The following is a 24,081-nucleotide window of genomic DNA, read 5'->3' as shown; positions in this document are numbered from 1 at the left end:
AGCAGTCCATGGGGCAGCAGAGCAGTCCCTGGAGTGCAGCAGTCCCTGCAGGACCCCAGCAGTGCCCAAAGGAGGCTGTGACTGCGGAAACCATGGAACAGCCTCTTGGCAGGACTTGTGGACCCATGGAGAGAGGAACCCACAAGAGAGCAGGCTTGCTGGAAGGACTTGTGACCCCACAGGACATTCCCACTGGAAGAGGGGCCTGAGGCCCTGAAGGACTGCACCTGACAGAAGAGAGCCACCAGCACAGCTTGTGAAGAACGGCAGCCTGGGGGAAGGACTCATGCTGGAGAAGTTGGTGGAGGACTGCCTCCCATGGGAGGGACCCCAGGCTGGAGCAGGAGAAGAATAAGTCCTCCTCTCTGTCGAGGAAGGAGCAGCAGAGACAACATGTGATGAACCAAATGAAGCCACCATTCCCTGTCTTGCTGTGCCACAATAAGGAGGGAAGAAGTAGAGAATTTGTGTGTCTTGGAAGAAGGAATGGCTGGGAAAAAAGTGGTTTTAGGATTTGCTTTTTATTTCTCATTATCCTACTCTGATTTGATTGATAATAAATTTAACTAATTTCCCCAAGCCAGTCTGTTTTGCTCATGACAGTAACTGGTGAGTGATCTCATCCTGTCCTGATCTCAACTGACAAGCCTTTTGTTATATTTTCTCTCCCCTGTCCAGGGAAGGAGAGAAAATGATAGAGATACTTTGGTGGGCAACTGGCATCAACATATTATTACTTATCAGTGTTCCTTGAAGAGAGAATAACTTGTACATGAGTAAACAATTCTATAAGGATATATTTTAAAGATACTGAGATAGCACCTATCACGCATATAATTACCCATCTGTTTCTACAAATTTAACATAATATTTAATCCCTTCATGTAGAAAAGGAAGTCAGATAGGTATGTATGCTTCAAAATTTTATTGGGAGATGGTAAAAGAAGAAATTAAAAGTAGTCAGGAAACTGTTTTCTGCCACATTTCTTCTTTTTTTTTTTTGACAATATTTACAAATGCTATTATAAGTGAGCAATGGGAAGTAAAAAAAAAAAAACAGGAAGTAATGGGAAGTAAAAAAAAAAAAACAGGAAAAAGATCCCTGATTGAGATGTTTGCCAAAGTTATAAGTAGCCTAAGTTTTACAAATGGCAAACATCATCTTCTGATTAATTTTTATTTGTATAATAAGAGAAATAAAACTAAGACAAGGAAAAGAAAGTAAAACAGAAGAAAGTAAAACAGTTGTGATTACAGGAATTATAGCAAGTAGCACATTTCCAATGAAGTAATCATACTTTTTATTACTGGTAGTTTGGATGAAAAACTGAATCAGGACAGCAAAGCTACTTCACTAATGTTTTTGCCAACAAAAACAAAACCATAATGGTGGCTACCAATAACTTCCTTTATCACTTGTCAGGCTTCATGGACTGGCAATTGCAATAGAGACTCCATAAACTAAGACTTTCAAAGCTGTCAGAAAGGCATTTGAGTGTCCATTCTGTATTTAAATTTTAGCAGATTCGAGTGACTGAAAACAGAGGCAGCTTTCAAAAACTTGAGTCTTGCTTTCACAAACTCAGAACTGGTCTGCTGAAAGCACACTTGCCTGGATTAGACACAGGAAACATGAAGATCACTGACCATTGATAAAACCAGAAAGCACAACACCCATCTGATGTACCAGAACTGTACTTAGGAAGAATGTAGGTCATGAAGAGATGCATTTAAACTGTAAGGGTTTGGGGCTTTCCTTGTGGTGTTGGTGGTGTTTTGGGTTTTTCCCTTTTCTGTCTGGCAGACAGCAGTAAGATTAAAACAAAGCAATCAGATGGGCAGGCAAGAAATAAACCATGTCCTTTTTCTACCTCAGATTCAAAGAAAAGTGCAGCTAAAGAGTAGGATGGGTCAGCAAATGAACTGCTCAGCTCTGTGTGTGGGACACCAGGGATAGATCAGAACGCCTGAAGTTGGAAGAAACCCACAAGAATCATGTAAAATATGGGACAATGGTCAACAAAAACACCCTTCTGTGCAAAATGTTGTCCAGCCACATTTAAAAGAACACCTAGGAAAGATGACTCTAAAAAAAAAATCGTAATTCCAACATCAGAGTATTTTCATCAGGTCTGGGCACAGCTGTAAGGAGAAATAAAACATCCAAAGAGGGATACTCAAAGGCAAAAGGCCATACCATATTCTGGCAAGGAGTGACACTGCTCTGGGTGCTGCCACCAGCCCCTCCTGTGTGGCATTCCATATCTGAAGGACTCTCACACAGTCTGCGGCAGGCGACATGCTCACGGCACTGCCCTGCACAGGGGGTGCAAAGCTAAGAGCAGGAGCAGAAAGGAGTAATATTAAGACAGTTATCACCCTGTCCCTATGAAAAGTTATTCTGTATTTCTCCTAAGCACACAGAACTCCAAGTATACTCATTTATTGTTATTGCTGAAACTGACTTAATGTCTCACTGAATAAAATCAGACAACGAGCAGTAACCGAGCAGAAGAAAGCAAGCTTAAGACATTTCCCCCTTGTGAAGCTTATTTTAGATAACTATTGATGATGATAGAAAAATCATAATTTAGAATGTAAGGGAAAAAAAACCAAAACCCAAAACCAAAAAAAAGTTAAGCTTGATCTTTTTATCATAATCTTGCTTTCCCTAACAAAGTAACTTGGTGTTGTAGCAACAGTAGTCTTTATAAGGGGATCTTCCAGGGACTTTAGCCGATATTTTAATAAGACCTTTCACTTCATAAAGAGGCTTTTGTCCTGGAGCTTGAATCTACTCTTTTGGTAACAGAGATGATTAATGTAGCTAATCTTTGAACCCCTTTACTGAAGAAAAAATTAAATAAGATCAGTCCTGAAAGGGAAAGCATCAAGGGTTAAGGATTAAGCTCCAGTTCTCATTCCTTGATGTCATGACTCTGGGTGAACGACTACGATTACTTCAACCTGACTCTATACCACACTAAACAAAATTCCCAGAAGAGATCTGCTTCTAATACTGTTTATGCATCTTATAACTCTATCACAGAAAATTAGTAGAGTGGTCCAAAGAGCTGAGTCCAGGTACATTTCTTTAGGGAACTCTTCTATTTTACATAGAGGGAGCTCAGGCATCTTCTTTCTCTGTCTTGTTCTTGATCTGGGCTGAGTAGGAGCTGGATAGTTCCCATTGGTCCTGGGCTGCTGGCAAGGGTACTCTAAAAAGTGCTGAGAAATGAAGGCTTCAGCTTCTCAAGAGGGCAAACAGATGTTTTTTTCTTGTGCACACAAACTAACAAGTCATTTACTATGTGAAAACTGGGCAGCCCTACAGCTACCACTATTCCTTCCCCAGACACACCGTGCTGTGGACCAAGCCTCATCTCAGGGATGACAGAGCAACCTCAGTTCCTGACACAAGCACACCTTGCAAGTGTGGACCTTAACCCCACGTAGGCATCTAATGTGTGCAGTGAGTGGTCAATTAAACCCAGCCAGGAAAGGGAATGAGAAGCCTTCCACACCCTCAAAAGGACCCAGGAGTACTTCTGCCTGCTCTGCACGCCCTGTTCACAGCAGACAAACCAGCAAGCAGCCCATGCTAGGACCTAAGGCACAGCCATGGAACTGATCTAAACACCTTGCACTCTACTGACTATTTCTTAGCCTACCAAGTAGCTAAAGCAGAAAGTATATCCAATCTTTAGGTCTGAGTAGCGGCTAAAATAAGCAAGGACAAGTACAGGAAAGAGAAATAAGGGGGAATGATCTAGCCTAGATGCATCAGTATGATACCAGTAAAGCTTCAAGGGAGTTTAGGTACAAACTTAAATTTTGATCAAATTTTTTTTGGAGATGACGGATAAAATCCAGGAAACAAACACAAAGGTATTTAAAGGACTACTGAAATCAACTTAGGGAAAAGCAACATTAAAAGCTCGTATCAGCCAGAATTAATCCCCCACAAAATCAAAATAACATTAATTATTATACATTCAGCAACCATAAAGCATGTATGCTTGACAAAAAGTGAAAGGAAAAATGGAAAAGGACATTTATTTTATGTTTTGTAAGCTAAGTGAGTGAAACAGCAAAAAAGAGCAGGTTTCTTAAGTAGAAGAAACCTGCAAACTATTACCTTGTCTCAGCCAAATGCTCCCTCACTGCAGGTAGTCTTAGAAATACCACAGTTGTCCAACTGTAATGCATTCTTTCCTCTATCATGTGTCTTGTTTGTGTGGGCTTTAAAAATCAACATTTATACAATTTTTGAATAAAAGTGTCTAATTGACCTTACACAGGGTGCCTAACTTATGTTGATTCCTTTATTGTAAAATCTGAGCTGAAGCTTAAATTTTAGTAGAGTTTCTAAACATAATCAATATAACACATAGACTTTATCACAACTTTTATACTACTGCTCTAAGTATTTTTAAGGTTTTTTTTGTTCTTTTTTTTTTTTTTTTTTTTACCAAATGAAGTTTAAATATGTCTGCTTCCTGACAGGGCACATAAGCTAAAAGTCTGGGGTTTTTTAACCCCCATTGCTCAAATACCTGAACTGATTTCTCTGTTAGGTGAATAAGCCATGGGTGATTGGAATTAACAGAAATGCAGGGTACGTCTCCACCAAAAGGAACATAATTTCTGATGGACAGCAATATTGGTTACTGGCATAATAAAGCCAACTCTGTGGGCATGCAACATCTTGTCCATCCCTCTAGCAACAAAGCTCTCCTTTCCCTGGACTGCGGTCCTAATGCCTCTAAAGAATGTCCAGAGATCCCTGGTCAGCAAGATCCAGCAGCAGAAGCCCTCCATCTGTGTTTGCTCCTGGAGATTACATCACCTCTGAAGAGCAGCTCTATATTTCTGTGTTCCCAGAATGACCCTGAGTCTTGACACCTTCACTCATCACCCAGGTTATTTTTTGTCTTTTGCTCTCCTTCCTTTTTCCCACAAATTAGCAGTCCAACACTGATAATAATAGTAGGAAGTAGCTGAATGAAGGACCTTTCTCATTTAATTCAATGACATAAATACGAAACATTTATCATTTACTCAACTTGTAGGTCTGCTAAAGACAAATTCACTCATGACACATGCAAGATAAATTCACATCTCTTTCTAATAGACTTCCATTAGTATCAGACTTATCATCCATTCCCCTAAAGTCTTGAGTACCACCCATGCAGCGTAGGAGATTATGATTCTATTCAATTCAACAGGATTCTATTTTAAAAACGCACAGCACACACATTCAGAGCTGTGACTTCATTCAGGCATATTTTCTTAAGCTGCTGTCTCCTTTGTTGCAACACTGAGCTGAAAATGGATATGTAATCCACTGCTTATATGCACTCTCTATTCAAGATATTAAGACTCTGCTTGTGCCTAAGCTCCATCTACTTTTCCCCAGAAGCCAAAATTCCCAGCTCAAGTGGTAAAGTTATGTGAGTTTTTCTTTGTAAGTCCCCAATTCTATGACACATTCAATGTCATCATGTATGCACTGCAGTACACCTGCAGTACCTGATACATCACTGCTTAAAGCATTAATTCAATGTCAAGTATGCCATCTTCCCACATCAATGGGATACACACATTTTGTCCTGCTAGGTAAACACATAAACATACATTTCTTGCATATATATACATATATTGAATAAATATTTCAAACTGACTTGCTTCCTTCAACCTCTTTATCTCATCTGAACCGTGAATCCCTGAAAAACTGTTGTCCTTTTTGATTTCAGGCCAGTATAAAAAGAGGTTACCCTAGTGGAAAGAAACCCCTCTGAGGACAAATTCCCCAAATTAAAAAACTAGTTCCATCAATGATGTTATTTTCTTTCTTTTCTCTTCCCTCTATCCCTTCTACCCATTCCTTCACTCCTACATCTCATGGAAGCTGTTACTACAGCAGAGACCAGTTCTTATTTTCCTACCTGCACTTCTTGAACTCAATAAGCCTTACTGTCATTTCATTCACTTGTTATCAGGGGATTTTCTGTCACTAAAGGTGCATTTCTTTAAGATGTGCAGTATTTGGGGGAAGCAGCTCTGCCTCTTTTTCTCCCGTCACGCTGCAACAGAATGGATATTCCCTCACATTGGGAATGGGAATACCTATGGGAATAAAGATGATAGTCCAGTGAAATCCAGACAGGTGTCTTTGGCTACACATTGCCTTGTCACCAAATACATCACTGACTGACTGCAACGAAGAAAATTCATGCAGACTCAGTAACCTATGAAAGAACAAGAAAGAGTGATTCCCTCCAGAAATATTTCATATTTATTAGTAGCTACTAAGTAAGCAATCCTTGCTGTTTGTATAGCTTAGCTTATAGCTCATGGCAGCAGCAGAAGGCAAGATAATATAGAAAAATATCAACTAAGAAGAGGCTCCATAAAACTTTTCTTCCTTCCAAGACATTTCAAGGAAGTAAAAAGGGTAGGACCTGAGTAGTGAAAATATATGAACAGTGACAAAAAGAAGATATGAAAAAAACCCACTGTATCATAATCCATTAGTGCATATCAGCTCTTGGAAAGCAGAGACTCAGACACCATTATGAGGAGATGAACTTTATTAACTCTACTTTACAGTTTTCCTGTTTGCAATTAATTTGCATCCATCTTATTTCATGAGTAAACCTCAAGAAACAGTGAATAGCCTCTTTTTTGTTTGTTTTTTCCTTGCTGTATTCTGCAGATCTGTAAGGAGATAAATATAACTTTAAAAAAAATCTAGTTATGGCAGAGCATGTGCTTGTCAAGAAGATGGGGTCTGACTCTTTTCAGCGGTGCCCAGTGACAGGGGCAACATGAACAAACTGAAGTTCCACCTGAACATGAAGAAAAACTTCTTTACTTTGAGGGTGTGAGAGCACTGGAACAGGCAGCCCAGAGAGATTATGAAACCCCGCCTGAATATGATCCTGTGCAAGCTGCTCTAGGTGAGGCTGCTTTAGCAGGAGGGTTGGACTATGCAGATGGAGAGATCATCTCCAGAGATCCCTTCAACCCCAACCATTCTGTGATTCTGTGAAATATAAAAGGGGGTAAAGGGGGAAAAAAAAAGAAAAAAAAATCCATATTTTAACTTATTTTATATTTAGCACCAAGCATGCATCAAATGTGCCGGGGAGCAGAAAGAGCACAAGTATTCTGTGGATTCCAAACACCTACTTTATGACTCAATATTCTGAACCAAGTTCATGGAGATACTTGTCCTTTCAGAGCGTGATTTAAAGCACTTAAGTAAAGTTTCTAAATGCTAACAAAGAGTAGTGAATTCCCCCCCTAGAGACCCCTGCCTGCCTCCATTATCCTGAAAGGCAGCCTAGGCACTGAGGTAAGTACCTGGAGGGAATTCCTCTCAGGTGCTTGCATGCTTGGGAGAGTATGGCAGAAAATGAAGCAAGCAGTACAGAAAATGGCACAGATCTCCAATAAGGTGCACTAGAAATACTTTAAGGTTATATTACCTGACTAGTGAAAGATTGTGATGACCCACCCTTAAGAGGAAGGAAGCACCTTGTATTACTTTTACAAGCCTAGGGAGACACTGTAGACACAAGAAGAAAGGCTTTAGAAAATACCTGTATGATATATTTCAAGTATGATTATTTTCCTTAGAAGGACTCTACAGATGCATCTTCCTACTGATTATTTTTAAAACACTTCCCTTTCCAAGGCTAACTTCCTTACAGCAGCAGAACTCAGTCTGTGGGGTACCCAGTAAAACTACTACAGTATAAAACATTCTTCTTCAAAAAATTATTAATGTCCATGCAAATATTTATTTTCTTACACTACAGGAACATTAACCAAAATACAGAAATTTTTAACATGTTTTTAATCAAAAATAAGGATGGTCTAACATTCCTAAAGCATTAATGTGGAGACAAAGTGTGGAAGAAAAATCTAGGGTAAAGCTACGTATAACTATGTGCAAGATGTGCCAATCAGAAATATCTACGTAAATTTGTAAACAAATTTTCAGCTCACCACCAGCTCCTGCTGAGACAATTATTGATCAATATTCTGTCAAGTATAACATAATTCTAGAGATTTATTTTCCTTATCCCTCACTTTAACCTAAGACCTGCTGAATTTCAATTGAAGTAAATACATGATCTTTACCTTTTTGACCTTTAAAAAAAACTCACTAAGCACATTTTATATCTATCAAATTTGATGTTCTAAAGAGATTTTGGTGGCTGTGTTTGTATAGTGACCTTATATAATTCCTAGGATGGCTATGATGTAGAGCTTCCTCATAAATGTAATTTGACACTTTATATGGAAACACTCCTGGAAGATTAATCATTCCTTCGCTCAGCAAGCATGTCTCAGCAAACTCCTTAAAAAATTTCCCATCTTCAAGATAAATGGGATAAAAACTCTAAGTTACAACACACCACTAAAGAAGACCAAAGACAATCCAGCGCAAGAGTCTCGGGGTCTCTGCATGAGCACAGACTTTCTCCTTCACCTTCCTGCTGGATTATGTGGGTACAAAATGGATGTATTTACTGTGGAATAATTTTACCCTGTAAGAATGCAATTCAGTGACTATCGTTGTGCTGAGATACGAAAGGTGCCAGCACGGCTCGGTCCCCTGGATGCCACCATTCACAGCTTACACGGAGGACACTTGAGTGTGTCTGCACCACAGGGCACCACCAGCATAGGGAGAGGTCTATGAGAGCAGAAAAAATCTTGTCCTAAATTGTGCAGGTGGGCTTAGTGTGCAGAGATTAAAGCCATGTTCTCGTGAAATCCAGAGAGGCAAAAAAATGAGGTTAGCATCTTGCTATGAGAGACATACCTTCAAAACTGCCTCTGAGAAGGCTGCTCTGAAGTGCTTCTCTGGCACCTGTTGGTATCACCAGCTTTCACTCTTTAATATATTTCATACAAAAAAAAAGTTAATAAAGTTTTTAGAGTTTACTACTGACACACAGTTTCATGCCTTTCCCTTTGGTCCTATCATGGGTCACCACAGGGGAGAGATCAGTGCCTGCTCCTCTTCCTCCCCTCACAAGGAAGCTGCTATGAGGTCTCCCCTCAGTCTCCTCCAGGCTGAACACACCAAGTCACCTCAGCTGCTTTTCATACAGCCTCATCTCAAAACCCTTCACCGTCTTTGTTGCCCTCCTTTGGATGCTCCCTAATTGATTTATATCCTTCTTATACTGTAGTGCCAAAAATACAATATTGAAGGTGAGGCCACCCCAGTGCAGAGCAGAGTGGGACAATCCCCTCCCTTGCCCGGCTGGCCATGCTGTCCCTGATGCACAATTGGCCATCCTGGCTGCCAGGGCACTGCTGATTCATGCTCAACTTGCCACTGACCAGGACCCCAGGTCCCTTTCTGTGGGGCTGCTCTCCAGTTTCTCATTCCCCACCCTGTACAAATATCCAGGGTTGCCCCATCCCAGGTTCACAATCAGGCACTTGTACTTGTTAAACTTCATACAGCTGGTGATTGCCCAGCCCTCTAATTCGTCAAGGTCTCTCTGCAGGGCCTCTGCTTTCAAGGGAGTCAACAGCTTCACCCAATTTAGTATCATTGTGCTCATGCTGAACATCAAAGCAGCTGGAACCTTTAGCACAGCCATTTTCCAGAGAGCTCAAAATGAAAGGTAGTAGTGAACTTACTGTAGGTCTAGGTTTTTTAATTCATATAAAAACGTACTAGCAGTTTGTCAAAAGTCAGCTATTTTTAAATGGCATAAGCATAAAAGGAAATGTCAGATATTAACTGTTCAATCCATTCATCACTGTAGCTTTGTATCTTGTCTGAAATTAGTAAGGAAACTGTCTGGAATAATGCTGCAGTTTCAAGATGAATAATTTCCACCTTCCAAAAAAAGTCAGGACTTCTACTCACCAAGAAATCTAATTTGTCACCCTAAGTAGTGCAGAATTTCCAATTTACTCAAATTTTGAAAAGTAAACAAGAAACAAAAGAGAAACTTGAATGAACATAGAGGCATGTGTTTATATTCCCTAGGCCAGTCTGGGTTGCCTACCAGGCAGCTCTGAGCCAAGAGAAGCAAGTGCTTACAGATTTGCATATGCAGCACATTACAACAGCTAAAATGCCAAGAGGTGGTTCTTGAGAATAAGTTCTTGGGCTTGCCATGGTCAATAAACCTTGCTGTTCACTGCAAATGGTTTTCTCCAGCTGAGTTTACATTAGTTCTTAACAGCATTATGATGGCACTGTGCCATTGCTATGCTCTTTGTTCCAATTCAGTCCATTTCTTAGCAGAAGTGACAGCAGCCAAAACATCATTACAGCATCTGAGTAACTTCGGAAAAATCTGCTGGTCACTCCTTTTATTTTAATCCTGGTGGGAATAAAGAGAGACCGAGGAGATACCATAAAATGCTTGGTTGGAAAAAAAGTTGGAAATATCTCCTGCACACCAAGCTTCCTCGGACTGCTCTTCGGCTGATGGGGTCCTGAATACCTGGCCTTCTAGTGAAGACCCTCAGCATGCACTGAAAGACTCAGATGCTGTGCATTTTGACAGTGCCTTTTTTACTCACCTTGTTAAAAAAGGCCAGCTAATAATTGCTGGAAGTTCAAAACCTCCTTATAGACAATGAACTCTGAACAAGCAACTGAATAGTTGCAGATCTGTCACTATTTCATTCCTGTTCAAATTCAAATTTTTAGGTTTTACACCTAAGTTATTTAACTGAAACCATGAGAATTCCAGCATCCCCGTTGGTAAAATGAAGGGGAGGGTTACACTCACAACTTATATTATCATCAGTGGTGGTTACATACATGTGCTGGGCAGAGAAGAGCAGCTGTCCTCTAATAAGGTGCTAGTCATGACAAACATAATACTGATATGGGACCCACATAATTTTCTTAAAAGCACACTGCAAAGCAAGAATGATTGCAAATGACAGGAAGCAGGAAAAAAACCCCAACACTCTCCCAAGGTTTTTTAATTTCAGTTCACAAAGAACAGCACATTTCTGCAGCAAATAGAGCTTACTAAACCAGCTGCCTTTTGTTATTATCCTTATGCCTATCTGTGATATTATGCAACAGATACCACTTTATTGGTGTCCATAAATAACTTTTATTATGCATCTGAAACCGCACAGTTTAGCACGTTGCACAACAGACATTTCTTCCAGTTGCTGAAGCCAATAACTTTACTTCTGTACCTGCCATTATGACCCCCACCACTGGGTTATGGCCTTCATTTACAAAAAAGAAAGAAAAAACAAAAAACATTGTACCAGACACTAGGCCCTCTAAACAGTCTGAAAGGTTGCCAGGACTAGAAATAGGCATTATTAGGAATATTGCTGAACACTGCATCCAACTCCAATTTGTTGTGAGCTTCCTTCTAGAAGTACCAAATTTACTGCCAGCTCCCCACTCAGGAACGCCCGTCTGATAAAATCCAAGACAGTGAACTCTGTTTTCAGGATACACTGAAGCCCATATCTTATGTTAACACAACCAGTGCCATCATCTGGCTTGTTACCAAGCTGCTGTCACTGCCTGCAACTGCTGCAAGTGTCAAAGAAAATAAAAGCTAACTGACCTCAAGGGCATGAAATGGGCATGGACAATAACTTAAATGCAAATTAAAAAGAAGAGACAGGGAAAAGGTAAAATCAATTTTATAACTCCTGACAAAAATAACATCTAAATTCTGTATTGTACTTTATTCAGTGAAGCCTCTTACTGTTTTGCATTCCTTTAGCAGCTAATGTTTTAATTTGTTTTAATGCTATTTGCTCTGCCAGTTTGAACAGTGATGTAATGACATATGACTGCCTCATATCCAGTGGTACTCACAGCACCTTTGTCACTGGTGGCTCAAGAGCACAATGAACAGTATCTTGAGTTTAATGTATTTGTGGTTTTGTGAAGGCAGCAATGACACACAACGGGGATTTTTCTCCTTTTGTTTCTGTGCTTTGTAATAGAACATCCTGCCACAAAGACTGTGACCAGAGTATAATGAAAAATGCTAAGCCATTGTCAGTCATGGCAAAAATTTGCAAACTTTACATTTTGTTTAATTATTGAAGAATGGCTTTTCAAAAAGACATGTATTGTTCTAAAGAGGCATCGCAGCATCTATCTTCCTCTCCTCACAAAAGCTTTTTATCTTCAAACAAGAAGAATATACTTGTTGAGGGCCAATTACTAGTCTGTCTATGAAGAAGTTTAAAGGAATTTTTAATTAGTAAATTGACCCATACTATGAGTCACCTGGAGAGGAAGGACATAATTTCCTAAGACAGTTAAGCTTTCTTACACAAATATTAGTCAGTACCTTAGATTCAAGACCCTCTAGCTCTTAATACTATCTTGTTCTTGTAGACCAATTTAATTCACCATTGCAGCATCACTCACAGTGACAGTAAATGCTACTCAAGGTGAACAGGGGCAACCCTCTGACCCTTGTTCTAGGCCTCTAGCACAACTTCCATTCATCCAGAAGAAATGTTATGCATCACTCAATTATGTTCTGCTTGAATTCTAAAAAAAGAGTTTGACAGTCTATCTAATCTTCTTTAGTACAAAGATATCATCAAAAATAAGCAGGCTTAACTGTATAATGAGGTTAATAAAGGTGCATGCAGAAGAGAGGCATATACAGTCAATGAAAAGAGGCAGCCACTTCCAGAAGCTGGTCCAGAGCCTATTTATTACATATTTGAATGAAACAGCATGAGTCTCTCTCCCACCATCTAAAAATGGTTCCGCATTTTTTGCCTTCTGAAAGGTGATGTAATGTAAAAACATGACAGGCATCATCATTTTAACATACCTCTTAGAAATTATAGAATTAACCTCACATGCTGCTTTCTGTAACAAACTCCACTAATGAGAATTCCTTCATAAGAAAAGAAGAGTGAGGAGAAAACCAGAACTCAATCTGTTATGGTATGAATATAGAATATGACAGACTTTTCTTATTCCCATTCACACAACTGGTAACTTGCCAGTTACATGTAACTGGTGACTTTCCACCAGAGATACTGCCTAACATTCCAAATACAAAAAAAAACCAACGAATTATACACCCCCCACACACACTGCTGCCCTAAACTCTAATCTTAGAAACCTATTTGTTCAAACAGCATAGGAAAATACGAGATTCATTTCTGTCAAATAAAGGGGGATTTTTAATGTTTTCAGCAATCGGTATAATAATCAGCATTTCCTACATACTTTATGTCATTACATAGGCAGCAGAGAAGCAAGTAGTCTATAAACATTCACCTTAATCCAAGCATCAGTGAGAGATATTTTCAGGGTATCCAGATACATGCAAATATTTAAGTAGGAATCAGCAGATCTCCAAACTGATAAACATTTCTCATAAGTTATGTATGAATTGAAATCAAGTTTTTATTAAAAATGCATAAGTATGATCTGTGGTGAATAGAACCATTAGCTATGCATGTTTACTCTTTAGTGAACACAGAAATCAGTAATATTTCTTCTAAATGTCATTTCCATCAGAGGGTTATAGAATGATAAAATGCTTAAACGATTCTCAGATGCCATCCAGCTGGTACATGTACAACTGGGGAGAGGACATAAAATAATGAACTGTGAAATGTTTATTTGCCACAGGGGCAAGAAAATGTCATTTCAACTATTGCACCCATTCTACTTTACAAGTCAGGTGACAATTAACAGTCCCTCACTTTCACTCACTGTGATAAAACAAATAAATGAAGGCTAATCTGGATGATAATAAACTATTAGATTCTTTCAAGTTATTACATTTTCAGCACACTCTTTTTGATCACACATTATTTTCAATGCTCCATGTCTTCTTCACTCCTGTTGGAAGCTACAGAAAAATCATCCAAACCCCGAAGTGAGCATAAATTGGTTTTAACCATGTGATTTTAGCATCACATTTTAGGGGATCATAAGGGAGTCACAAAGGCTGACATTGTCCTAATGAAAGCAGGCTTCTTGGTTTCATTGTTCTAATGAAAGCAGGCTCCTTAGTTTCTCTTGATAGTCAATGAAGACACAAATACCTTTCCAAAACAGTATTGCTCAATCTGTAGATCAGTTGTCCTTAAAATCAAACATTCCTCACCAAAATAACAAGTGAAAATGCAAGAGTAAGGAAAATATAAATAATAATTACTGTGAATGACTAACATCATACAATTGGTCTGTGATTTTTCTTCTCTCTCCCACTCCCAAAAAGCCTACATTAGTTGAAAGACCACTTTACTTAAAGCACAACTCTAATGGTCACTTTAAGCCAAGAAACAACATTAGGCAATCCGACCTTTCCCCTGATGGACTCCCTCCTCTGATTGCAGGGAAGCCTAGAGAGATTATTCTGATTTAGTCAGATCATCAATAGTCTTGTCCTCATACAAATCTGAAAATACTCACTATCATTATTCTCCATAAAATGTCATTTGAATTCAGAACCTTAAATGAAATCCTGTAAAAATTCAAAATTTCTGACGTACCTTTTACAAAAAACCACTGGGATCTGCTGTCTCTTTTAGCATGTTACACCTGGGATAATCTCTTGAGCTCAGTGGGACCATGGGACCAAAACTGAAGTCTGGAGTGTATTGGGATACACGAACAGCTCACTGACATCAGCCTCCAGAGCAAAGACTGTCTCACCAGTCCCTAAGCTCAGGGGAGTTTCTAAAAACATCATGCTAAATGAAACTGGATGTTGACATCTGTGTCATCAAATGCACCAAAATATTGAGAAGACCCAATATGGATTTAGATTCGTTTCTGGAACAACTCATCAAGTACTTGTTTTCACACCTTGTCCACTGGACTTTGCAATGCCGCGTACATTCTCATGGCACAGCCTGGGACAGTAGTCACTACTAACTTCAAAGATTATGATTCTGTTTTCAACCACAGAACCTGTTCCTTTCTGTTAACAACAAAATGAGATATTTCTCTTCACTGACTACAGACTGACTAGAAGGAACCTTTGGTGTATTTTTAAAATGCTTACTAGTGCTTTTTTTAAAGCAACAGAAAAACAAAACAAAACAAGAAAAACCCCAAAAATAAAACCCCACGACCACTCATTGTTCAAGGTGCTAGCTCAAGTCTCTGTCAATATGAAATTAATTCCTAATGTCACAAATTTTCCCAATGGCTATACAAAAAGAGTAACTTTGCTAAATATTCTAGGTGCCTATAACCAGGTAGTTCAATCAACTTCTCCCTATCTATTTAAACCTTTCCTTCTTACCAAACACTACAGTCTCAGAATTTTGAGTCTGCTAACTGAACTCTAAAGGAGCTTCAAAACGCAGTGAATTAAAACTTTTATCCAGCTGGTTTTAAATCTTTTACCCCTGTAACTTAACACAACACACTGCACTTTTCTCGAAGTGCATAACCAGTTACTTGTTATTATTATTCATTTGCACTTCTACAAAAAATAATACTGTCCCATTCATAGAAAATGTCAAGTCACTAAAATTAAATTATAAAATGGACTGTTACCTCAGGCATCCATTTTTTTGCATTCATCACCCCTTTTGAGCTCAAGTTATAAGGAACAAAAAAGTTTGGTTATGAATTCTTGGTGTTTTATCTCAAAAACAGAATTTTTAAAAAGTGCATATTTTTCTACAAAGGCCTCACAGGCTTAAAAACATTGCTACATGCGTTCTCATGACAAGAGATGTTAGCTCTCTGTATTCATAACCGAGTTTCTGGTTTATCTATTTCCAGCAACACCTCAAAATCTACTCCTTAGTGTTATACAATAGCTCTCAAACACACATCTGATGAAAGTCTGCTATTCACAGACTGTTTCCTTTTCATTGCTAGTAGGATCACATGTTTTTGGATACAATGAAACTTCACTTTCCTATCAAATTTGAAACAAAGCAACTTTAAAGAAGGAAAACAAAGCAGGACTTTAAAGAAGGGACAGATGCAAGTTGTTGACACAGTCACAATTTCAAAAGTAGCACTTAAGTATTACCCACAACTGAAACCAATTCTTTCTTTTCTTTGCAGATTGATAAAACTACAGATCCACAGGCAAAGTGTAGTACTATCATTTCCCATTCCACATGAAAAGCCTACATTTTTCATTTCCCTTTTGCTAGCAGAAAATGTAAGGACGTGTACATGTCATCAGAATTTTCCACTGCAGACACTTCTCTCCTAAAGCTTCTATAGAAAACCATTGGCAGCAGTGACAATGAAACACAATCAAAACACACATGCAAAAAGAAGAAACCTCTCCCCCAAACCCAGCAATTAAAAGCAAAGTCCCAAAATTTCAATACTGCTTCCCTTTAACAAAAAATTAAAAAAAAAGACATTCCACGTTCACTAGTTATGTAGTCTGGTGTGCTATGGCAAAGTACCCTGACACTATGCATGGTGTAAGACCCCATATTAACAAAAAATATGTACTTTATTGCATAATACTTCAGGATAGCTAATTCTAAAGAATATCCAACGTGATTGCCTTTGCTTTGCTCTCAATGGGAACTGAGCTCGAATCCAGCAAACTTCACTCTCTTAAAGTCCTGATAATTAAACCTCAAAACTGTTAAACATGAGGTTTTCCCCAAGTAAGGATATTCATGATATTAAACTGTATTAAACCTTGTAGCTAGATTTGTGATATAGACTAGAGCCTGTCATGATCACCATTCCTGAAGTGTTTGAATGAGCATAAGAATGTTTGCTATTCATATTTTAAAAAGGCAAACCTAAACTTTACAGGACCTATCATTAAGGCAGACTTTTTCCTCAAGTATCACAGTCTGTTCTCTTGAGTTACATGTGCTGATTTTTAATAATGCAAGGGAGAATTGGAAGAGTACAAGGAACTCTTCAGTCCTATATTAAGTGTGCAATATTGATTATGGACATCTCTTGTGACACCTCTTGTCATAGAAGAAATATGGTAAATACTTCTTTCCATACTAGTTTGTATGTAATTCATTTCCTGGGTTCCACCACTCTACCTGCTGCAGTTCAAATACGTATCCTCATGTCCAACAAGCAATTAAGTAGGTGTTCATGGACAGCAGTATCACAGTTAAGTATAGAAATTACCTCAGCTGAAACAGGTTTTGAAACAAAGTATTTTAATTTTCTCTTAATTAGCATTATTCATTTGTGGAAAAGTACAGAATGAGGACATTCCATACAAAACATTTGCATTTGGATAATTTTGTTCATTAGCTCAAAAGAGTTGGCCTCTTAGCAGGCCAACCAAATCTGGGTATCTTTTTCATTCTGCTTGCCCAGCATGACAGACCTGGACAGCAGCTTCAGCCAGACCTGTAACAGGGTGAGTTCAGAAAGAGTCTCCGCAAGCTTGTGTGCTCATAGCCCCAACTGTGAAGTGTCAGCAAGAGGAAGGAGAGACTACTAACATCATATACTGGTGCTTGTGAAAGATACCAGTTTTCTGAGATTCAGATAATGTATGTACATTATAATATATACTTCTTTAGAGCCTCAGATCAAGTACCTCACAACCACTAACTGACCCTCTGCATATATATATATATATATATATATATATATATATATATATATATATGTATGGCGTGTTTACAAATTTTGTATGGTTTTTAATACTAAATTGGAATATCTGAACTGCAATGCAGTTTACTTAAAAAAAGAGGAAGAAAAGAAAAATAACAGGCAGAACAGGCAAATTTAACAGAAATATTTCTATAAATTAGTTCAGTAAATTCAGACGGAAACTGAGAGAAGGGAGTGTAAAAGTTGAATTATCTAATCTGCCTTGGGAGTATGGCAATCTTTGTCTGATGGTGAGAAACAATAAGGCAATGATTACTAGGGACTTAAGTTTCATAGGAAATACTGTCTTTCCTCACCACTGCATTTAGAAGGGAGACCTTTTAAGTTGAAAACATGCTGTACTTGTTTTGTCATGGTCAAAGTTTTCCCAAGCAGCAACAGTGGGAAAGAAGAAAGTTTCAAATGGTTTCTGTGGGGCTCTTGAAAACTTCCAGAAAGCAAACTAATCTTGGCAGTTTCACCTTTTCTGCTCTTTCTCTTAAAAAGACTAGGGAATAAAACACTAGTGCTACTGATGCAAGCTATTAATAGAAAAGGAAACACCCAAAAATTAAGAGATTTAAAGGACAAAATGAAGTAGTGGTGAAGTCTTTTACTGCAACCAGTATAGTTACCATACAACAAAAACCACCAGAGCCCTGTGCTGAATGTTCTCTTCAGAAGGGAAATGAGCAAAAGAGACCAAAATTATTATCTATCTATATATATATATATATATATATGGAGAGAGAAAAAGAGATAAGAGATAACAAATTTTGTATACAGAAGGCAATGCCTTGCTCCTAACATGAGCCAAATTAGCATTTACTTGCTGCTAATTTTTCTCATTGGCTACAAATGCAGAGGAAAATGAGCTGTCAAAGGTTGTTTTCCATAGTACAAATGAGAGCACAAACAGTGAGGTATATGTATGTTAATAAGCAGAGAGCAATGATCAGTATGCCCTTGAGAGCAGAAGCATTCCTTGAGGTTTCTGATAATCTGATGGTATACAGTATGTTGCCTTAACTATCAGCACTTAAAATGCATTTATGAAAATAATTCTGCTTGTGCAGGGTCTCTCAAGCTAATGCAGCTCTACTCCTGCACCAGTATGTGAAACAACCTCCTTTTTTACTTATTTGTGACATCTACATCATTGATGTATGTACAATATGCAACAGCTTCTTTAATGAACTGCAGTATTCCACAGTACCATTTATTGTGCAGTGCCTACAAAGACCAATTAGATCACCACACCCTAGCTTTGTAGAGATGAAAGAACATATTTACATTGAAACAAAAGAAAGAAACCTTTCTTCTTACCAACTTTTTTCCCCAAAACAAAAGTATTCTTTCTACTCAAATATGACCATTTTAAAACTGAATCCCAGGTACCAGTAACACAAAGTCTTCACACTTAAAGTTTTACACCTTTCTTTTTTGAAGTATGGTTATCAGTGTGGAAATGCTTCCCACACCCATCTCCTCAGGCCAGATAACTACTAGATCCTTTATTTTTGATTTGCATCTTCATTAACGTAGCTGATCATTCCAGGATGAATCTTGACAGCATTTGCTCCTTTAAGTAGTCTTTACCTAAAAAAGTACTGACAACCAACTAATCACCCATGGGCCTACTGAAGAGAGCTAAATCTCCTTGACTTAAAACTCATAACCTATTCCCATCCGATGGTATATGGCACATGAAGGAATATGACACGTGATTTTAATAAAATGTGTATTTTTTTCCATTTCGTCTCCTTTTTCTCATTTAAATGATTACGCCTGCTTTTAACCTATCTAAATGTCATGACACAGGCCAAGTGTGATTCAGAAGTTTTCACTGCTGTTAGCACATCCTTTTCTTGCTCAATAAAAATTTTCAAGTCGGCTTTCAGTTTATGATTCTCTTAAAAATTTCCTTAAGCTACTCCAGGAAACAGAATTTATTTTTTAAAAAATATGTTTATTTTACCCTGTAGTTTTACAATCAGTTGTAGGAAGTTTCATGTAGAAAGTAATGCTACAATTCTGCACTAGCTTACCTGCTCATCCACCTGCTGATACATTCCTACAGGGCATTTCTGTTGATGTTTTTATGAGTTCTGCATGTATTTTTTGTCACCATGAGTTAGCAAATATGCTTCGCTTCACAGACTTTCAAAAAAATAACAATTTAACATCTTAGCACATTCTACAGTCATCATGACCACCTGGTTGTTAAATGCATTTACAAAAAAAAAAGCCTCGCAATAGGCACAATTTAAACAATTTTTGTCTCCTTTGGAGGGAAAAAAAAGAAAAAAAAGTACGCCTCTGAAACTTAAATGGATCTGAAGAACTTCAGACATTGATTTTATGTTTCCAAATTGCTGGAAAAGGCTACATTCCTACCATTCCACTCAAGATTCACTCTATTGCTGCTATTCAAGATTCCTTTTTAGACAATATACATGAATAAATCATGTCTGATAAGATACATCCAGTTACAAAGAATTAAATAACTTAGGTCAGGAACAGCATATACAAATAAAATGTGTTCCAGAATACAAAATGATTAAGGATTGATGACAACTGATGAAAAATCACAGGCACTTCGAATTTCTGATCTGCTAACACATCTTTCTTTCTTAGGTACTGTTTTACTGATTTGGTTCCTGAAATCTATTATTTTTCCTCTGTTGTAGTTCTCTTAGTACCTGCCTCCAGGAAAGAAATTGGCAACAATGCTGGTTGCTATTGACACTGACTTACACTTTCTCAGCAAAACTATTCACTAAGAGGTAGAGGGATGGAGTAACATTAAATATTTCATTTCTGCCATAAGGTTAACTGCTTAACAAAGGTGCTTGCAGCACCTGTTCTGCCAGCACATGAACATTCAATATAATGAGAATAAGAAATGGGGCATATTACATTGGTAAGTCTTTCTCTGTATGTCACGGCATCCAGATCCACAGGAATTCTTACATCATGTATCTGATTCCACAACAATGAAATAACCCATTGTATACATTACAGAAAGGGATATGAGTTTCTTAACTTTAACCCCAGTCTCTTTCAAAGTGCCACAATACAATTGCACAGCCTAACCATCGTGCTAAGCAGATCTATTTTTAGGCAGCTTCTTTGTTATTGTATCTCAGTGCCTACTTTTTAAACTCAATCTAGTTTCGCTGGTAGCTGAGCTTACAAGTGCTGCCACATGTCTCCAAAGGTAAATATAAATATGTGTCTGAGTTCTGTAGCAACATAATGATACAGTGTTAAAATACACTGGACAACAAGTCTGAAAGAAAACAAACAAACAAAAAAAAACCCACATCTGCAGAACAGCCTAGGCGTGACAACTTCACACAGAAACACACCTGTATGGCAAACTGTGTGCAAGCTGCGCATCACCCCTGACACGCGTCTCTGCCTTTCACAGGGCCAGTCAAAGCAAACCAGGTACCAACTTGACTCAACGCTTGGGAGAACTGCCCGAGTTTATTAACTCCGCCGTGCGCCCACCGCAGCCTCCCCGGCGGAGTCCCCGCCAAACTACCTGTAACACAGCCCCTATTTCCCACCCTGCCGCCTCGCCCGCATCCCCACGCCGGCCCCCCAAGCCCCTCCTCGCCCAAAGCGCGGGCGCTGCCTTCCCACCCTGCCCCTCCCCGAGCCCCTACTCCGGGCAGCGGGGGAGCCGCCCCGCCGCCCCCTCCTTCCCTCCCGCCTTCCTTCCCCCCCTCCTTCGCGGGCCGCCCCCGCCGCCACTCACCAGCTGCGCGCCGCACACGGCCACCAGCGTGCACCGGCCGCTGCAATAGCCCATGGCTCCCGGCACCCCGCGCCGCCGTCCCGCGCCGCGCCCACTCAGGCGGCGGGAGAGCACCGCCCGGCCGCCGCCCGGCTCCCGCCTGCCGCCGGCGCTCCCCAGCCCGGGACCCGCATGGGGGCGCGCCCGCCGCCCGCCCGCCCTCAGCCGCGGCCGCAGCGCCCGCCGCCTCGGCGGTCGCGGGCAGCGGGGCCGGCCGCCCCCGCGGAGGGCGGCAGCGCCGGGGGGAGGGCGGCGGCAGGTGCCTGCAGGAGCAGCCGCGCTCTGCCGCGCAGCCCCAGAGGCATCTGGGCTTCAAAGTTTGCCCCCTCAACTCCGCTCGCAAACCATCCGGGCTCGCAGCCGTCTGCGGCGGGGGGGAGGCGGGGGGAGGAGGGGAGAAGGGAGGGAGGGACGGACGGACGGGGAGGCGAGGCAGGCGGCGGCGCTAAGCTCGGTTCACGCTCGCAGAGCGGCTTCCCTCCTGCCCACGGCATACTGCTCCCCCGCCCGCCTTCCTCCTCCTCCCGGTAGGGCTCTGGCAGGCCCAGCTGTGGGAACCCCTCTCCCAGGGGCTCCCCCGCGGGAGGGCGCGGAGAGGCGGCGCAGGGGCGGAGGGCGCCTCCGCTTTGTCTGCGCGGGCGCGGCGAGCGCGGCTGCACCTTCCTGGGCGCCTTTGTCTCGGCGGGACACCCCTCCGCGCCCATCCCGCGCGGAGCTCCCCTCGCACCGCACGGCGCCCGCCGCAGCCCCGCCGCCGCACAGGCACAGCCCCTCCGGCAGGGCGCGGCGGCGGGGCCCGGCCCGGCCCGCGGTCACGGCGGGGCACCGGAGCGGGGCCCGGCCGCGGGCGCGGAGCGGAGCCGGCGCGGCCGCAGCCCCGCGGTGGCGCGCGCTGCTGCCGCCTGGCGGGCCGCGGGCGGCGGTGCAGGGGAAGCCGCCCCAGCCGCGCTTGCTCCGCTGCAGCCGGCACCGGGGAGAGCTCCCCGGAGCGCCGGGAACACGGCGGCCCCCAGCTGTCCGCCGCACCCGTGTCACTCCCACCCTGAGCAGGGCTCACAGGCCGAGGCTGGTCTAAAGAGTCTGACCTGGAACACTGGGAGAGGTCCGAGACAGAGGCTAGGAGCTGGAGAGTGAGGGCAGGAAAAGGACAAAACGGGTCCTTTTTCGAAAAAAAATATTAATTAGTGTCAGGGAACTGATTCTGCCCACCATTATGATGAGGAACGTTTGCACTTAGTGACTTGATCCGGCCTTCCTCTGCTGTTAAAAGCATTCAGAATACATCGAGTTGCTGGTAAATTATGTGTCATGATCTGGTGTGTCAATCAGCCACAAAAGGGTGTTAATTGCTGTGTCATCACCAACCACCTTGACATTGCATTTGGACCAGGTCACTCTTCTGAACTGCCCATTAACAGAAGTAGTTTTATCTGGGACGTTCAATTGTGAACTGGAGGAACGTCACTGGGTTTCCTGTGCATGTGTGGATATTTGCAGCAAAAATACCCTGTAAAACTGGAAGCTCTCTGGAAGCTTGTAAACCCATGTAGTTTGCTCTCACTCTATAAGCAAGTTTGTCAAAATCGTTGGCAAACTGTCAGATGAGCAGTTATGACTTCTATAATTCTTACAATGTTATGAGCACTCCACAGGGAAGCAAAACACTGACAAAAGTGACAGTGTTTGTCCTCTGCTCCAAAAGAACATTCTTCTGATTGTCAGCCTCTGTGCTGTCAGACACAGTATGGACCAGTCGAATCTCTGGGCACCAAACACAATGAACATAGTCACTTGAGGATCTAAGGAGGTAACTACTAGGATAGCCATAGCTGAGAACAAATAAAGCTGTGGAACAGCTGAGGCTTAGAAAGCAGAGCTGTCCAGCAAGTGGCAGAGAATTGTTCAGGTACCTCTGCACTCAACAGTTTCTTCTGACTTCTTCAGCATATCATGCTTACACTTACAGGATCACAGAATGGGTAGAGTCGCAAGGGACTACAGTGGGTCATTTGGTTGAAATTCCCTGCTCAGACAGGGTCATCCTATAGCACATGACAGTGGCAAGAACAGTGTATCCCATTATCTGAGATTGGGAGCTGGGAAGCTAACAGAAAGGGCAGTTTGTACTCATTTGGACTCTTGTGAGGAAGCAAAGAGTTGTCACTCTGTGCCCATACCTGATCTGGTTGTTCATTACAGTGGGACGTTTCCTAAGGAAAACGTGGGCAGTAGTGGAAGAGTTCAAAATTACAATCTCCATGGACTCTAACAGCTTTCCAAAGCTCCCTGATCCTTTTTCTTCTCAACACCCTCTCCTATACTTTTGCGTTGTAGTAAGAATCTCAACTTGTTTGCCTTCTCCTAAGTATGTTTAAAGTAAATGTGTCCGTTTCTGTGCTGTTATCCACTTCCCCCTTGTCTGTGGCTTATCTGTCCACACAAACTTCCTTTCTCCATGTCACTTTTATCTGTTTAATCTCTTTTATCAAGAGGATTCGAAGTGAGCCACAGGATTGAGCTCTCATTGGGTCAAATGCTCAGGTCAGGGCCTTTTTGAATCCAGTCAAAGCCTGTTCTTGAGGCCCTGAAGCTTCAGCATGCAGCAAAATCTGCTGTGTACACATAGCAATACTGGGGTTTTTTTGGTTCCTAGTTAGACTTAACAAAAGGCCTGTTATGTGCACAGTGAGTAATT

The 24,081-nt window shown here is 41.0% G+C and overlaps 1 protein-coding gene across 2 annotated transcripts in view; it reads right to left on the bottom strand.

The window, feature by feature from the left end:
• The window catches only part of NKAIN2 (sodium/potassium transporting ATPase interacting 2), a gene marked incomplete at both ends in the record, with an annotated part of 504,555 nt that extends 483,154 nt beyond the window's left edge, over positions 1–21,401 (bottom strand). For both annotated transcript variants that reach the window (XM_084202244.1, XM_084202245.1), the window contains one exon: positions 21,348–21,401. In XM_084202244.1, coding sequence (XP_084058370.1) covers positions 21,348–21,401 — 54 coding nt within the window. The remainder of the gene's footprint in view (positions 1–21,347) is intronic.
• Positions 21,402–24,081: the final 2,680 nt, after the last annotated feature.

The sequence above is a fragment of the Fringilla coelebs genome, assembly GCF_963513975.1.
Source record: "Fringilla coelebs genome assembly, chromosome: 3".
NCBI lineage: Eukaryota > Metazoa > Chordata > Aves > Passeriformes > Fringillidae > Fringilla > Fringilla coelebs.
This window is presented reverse-complemented; position numbering and strand designations above follow the sequence as displayed.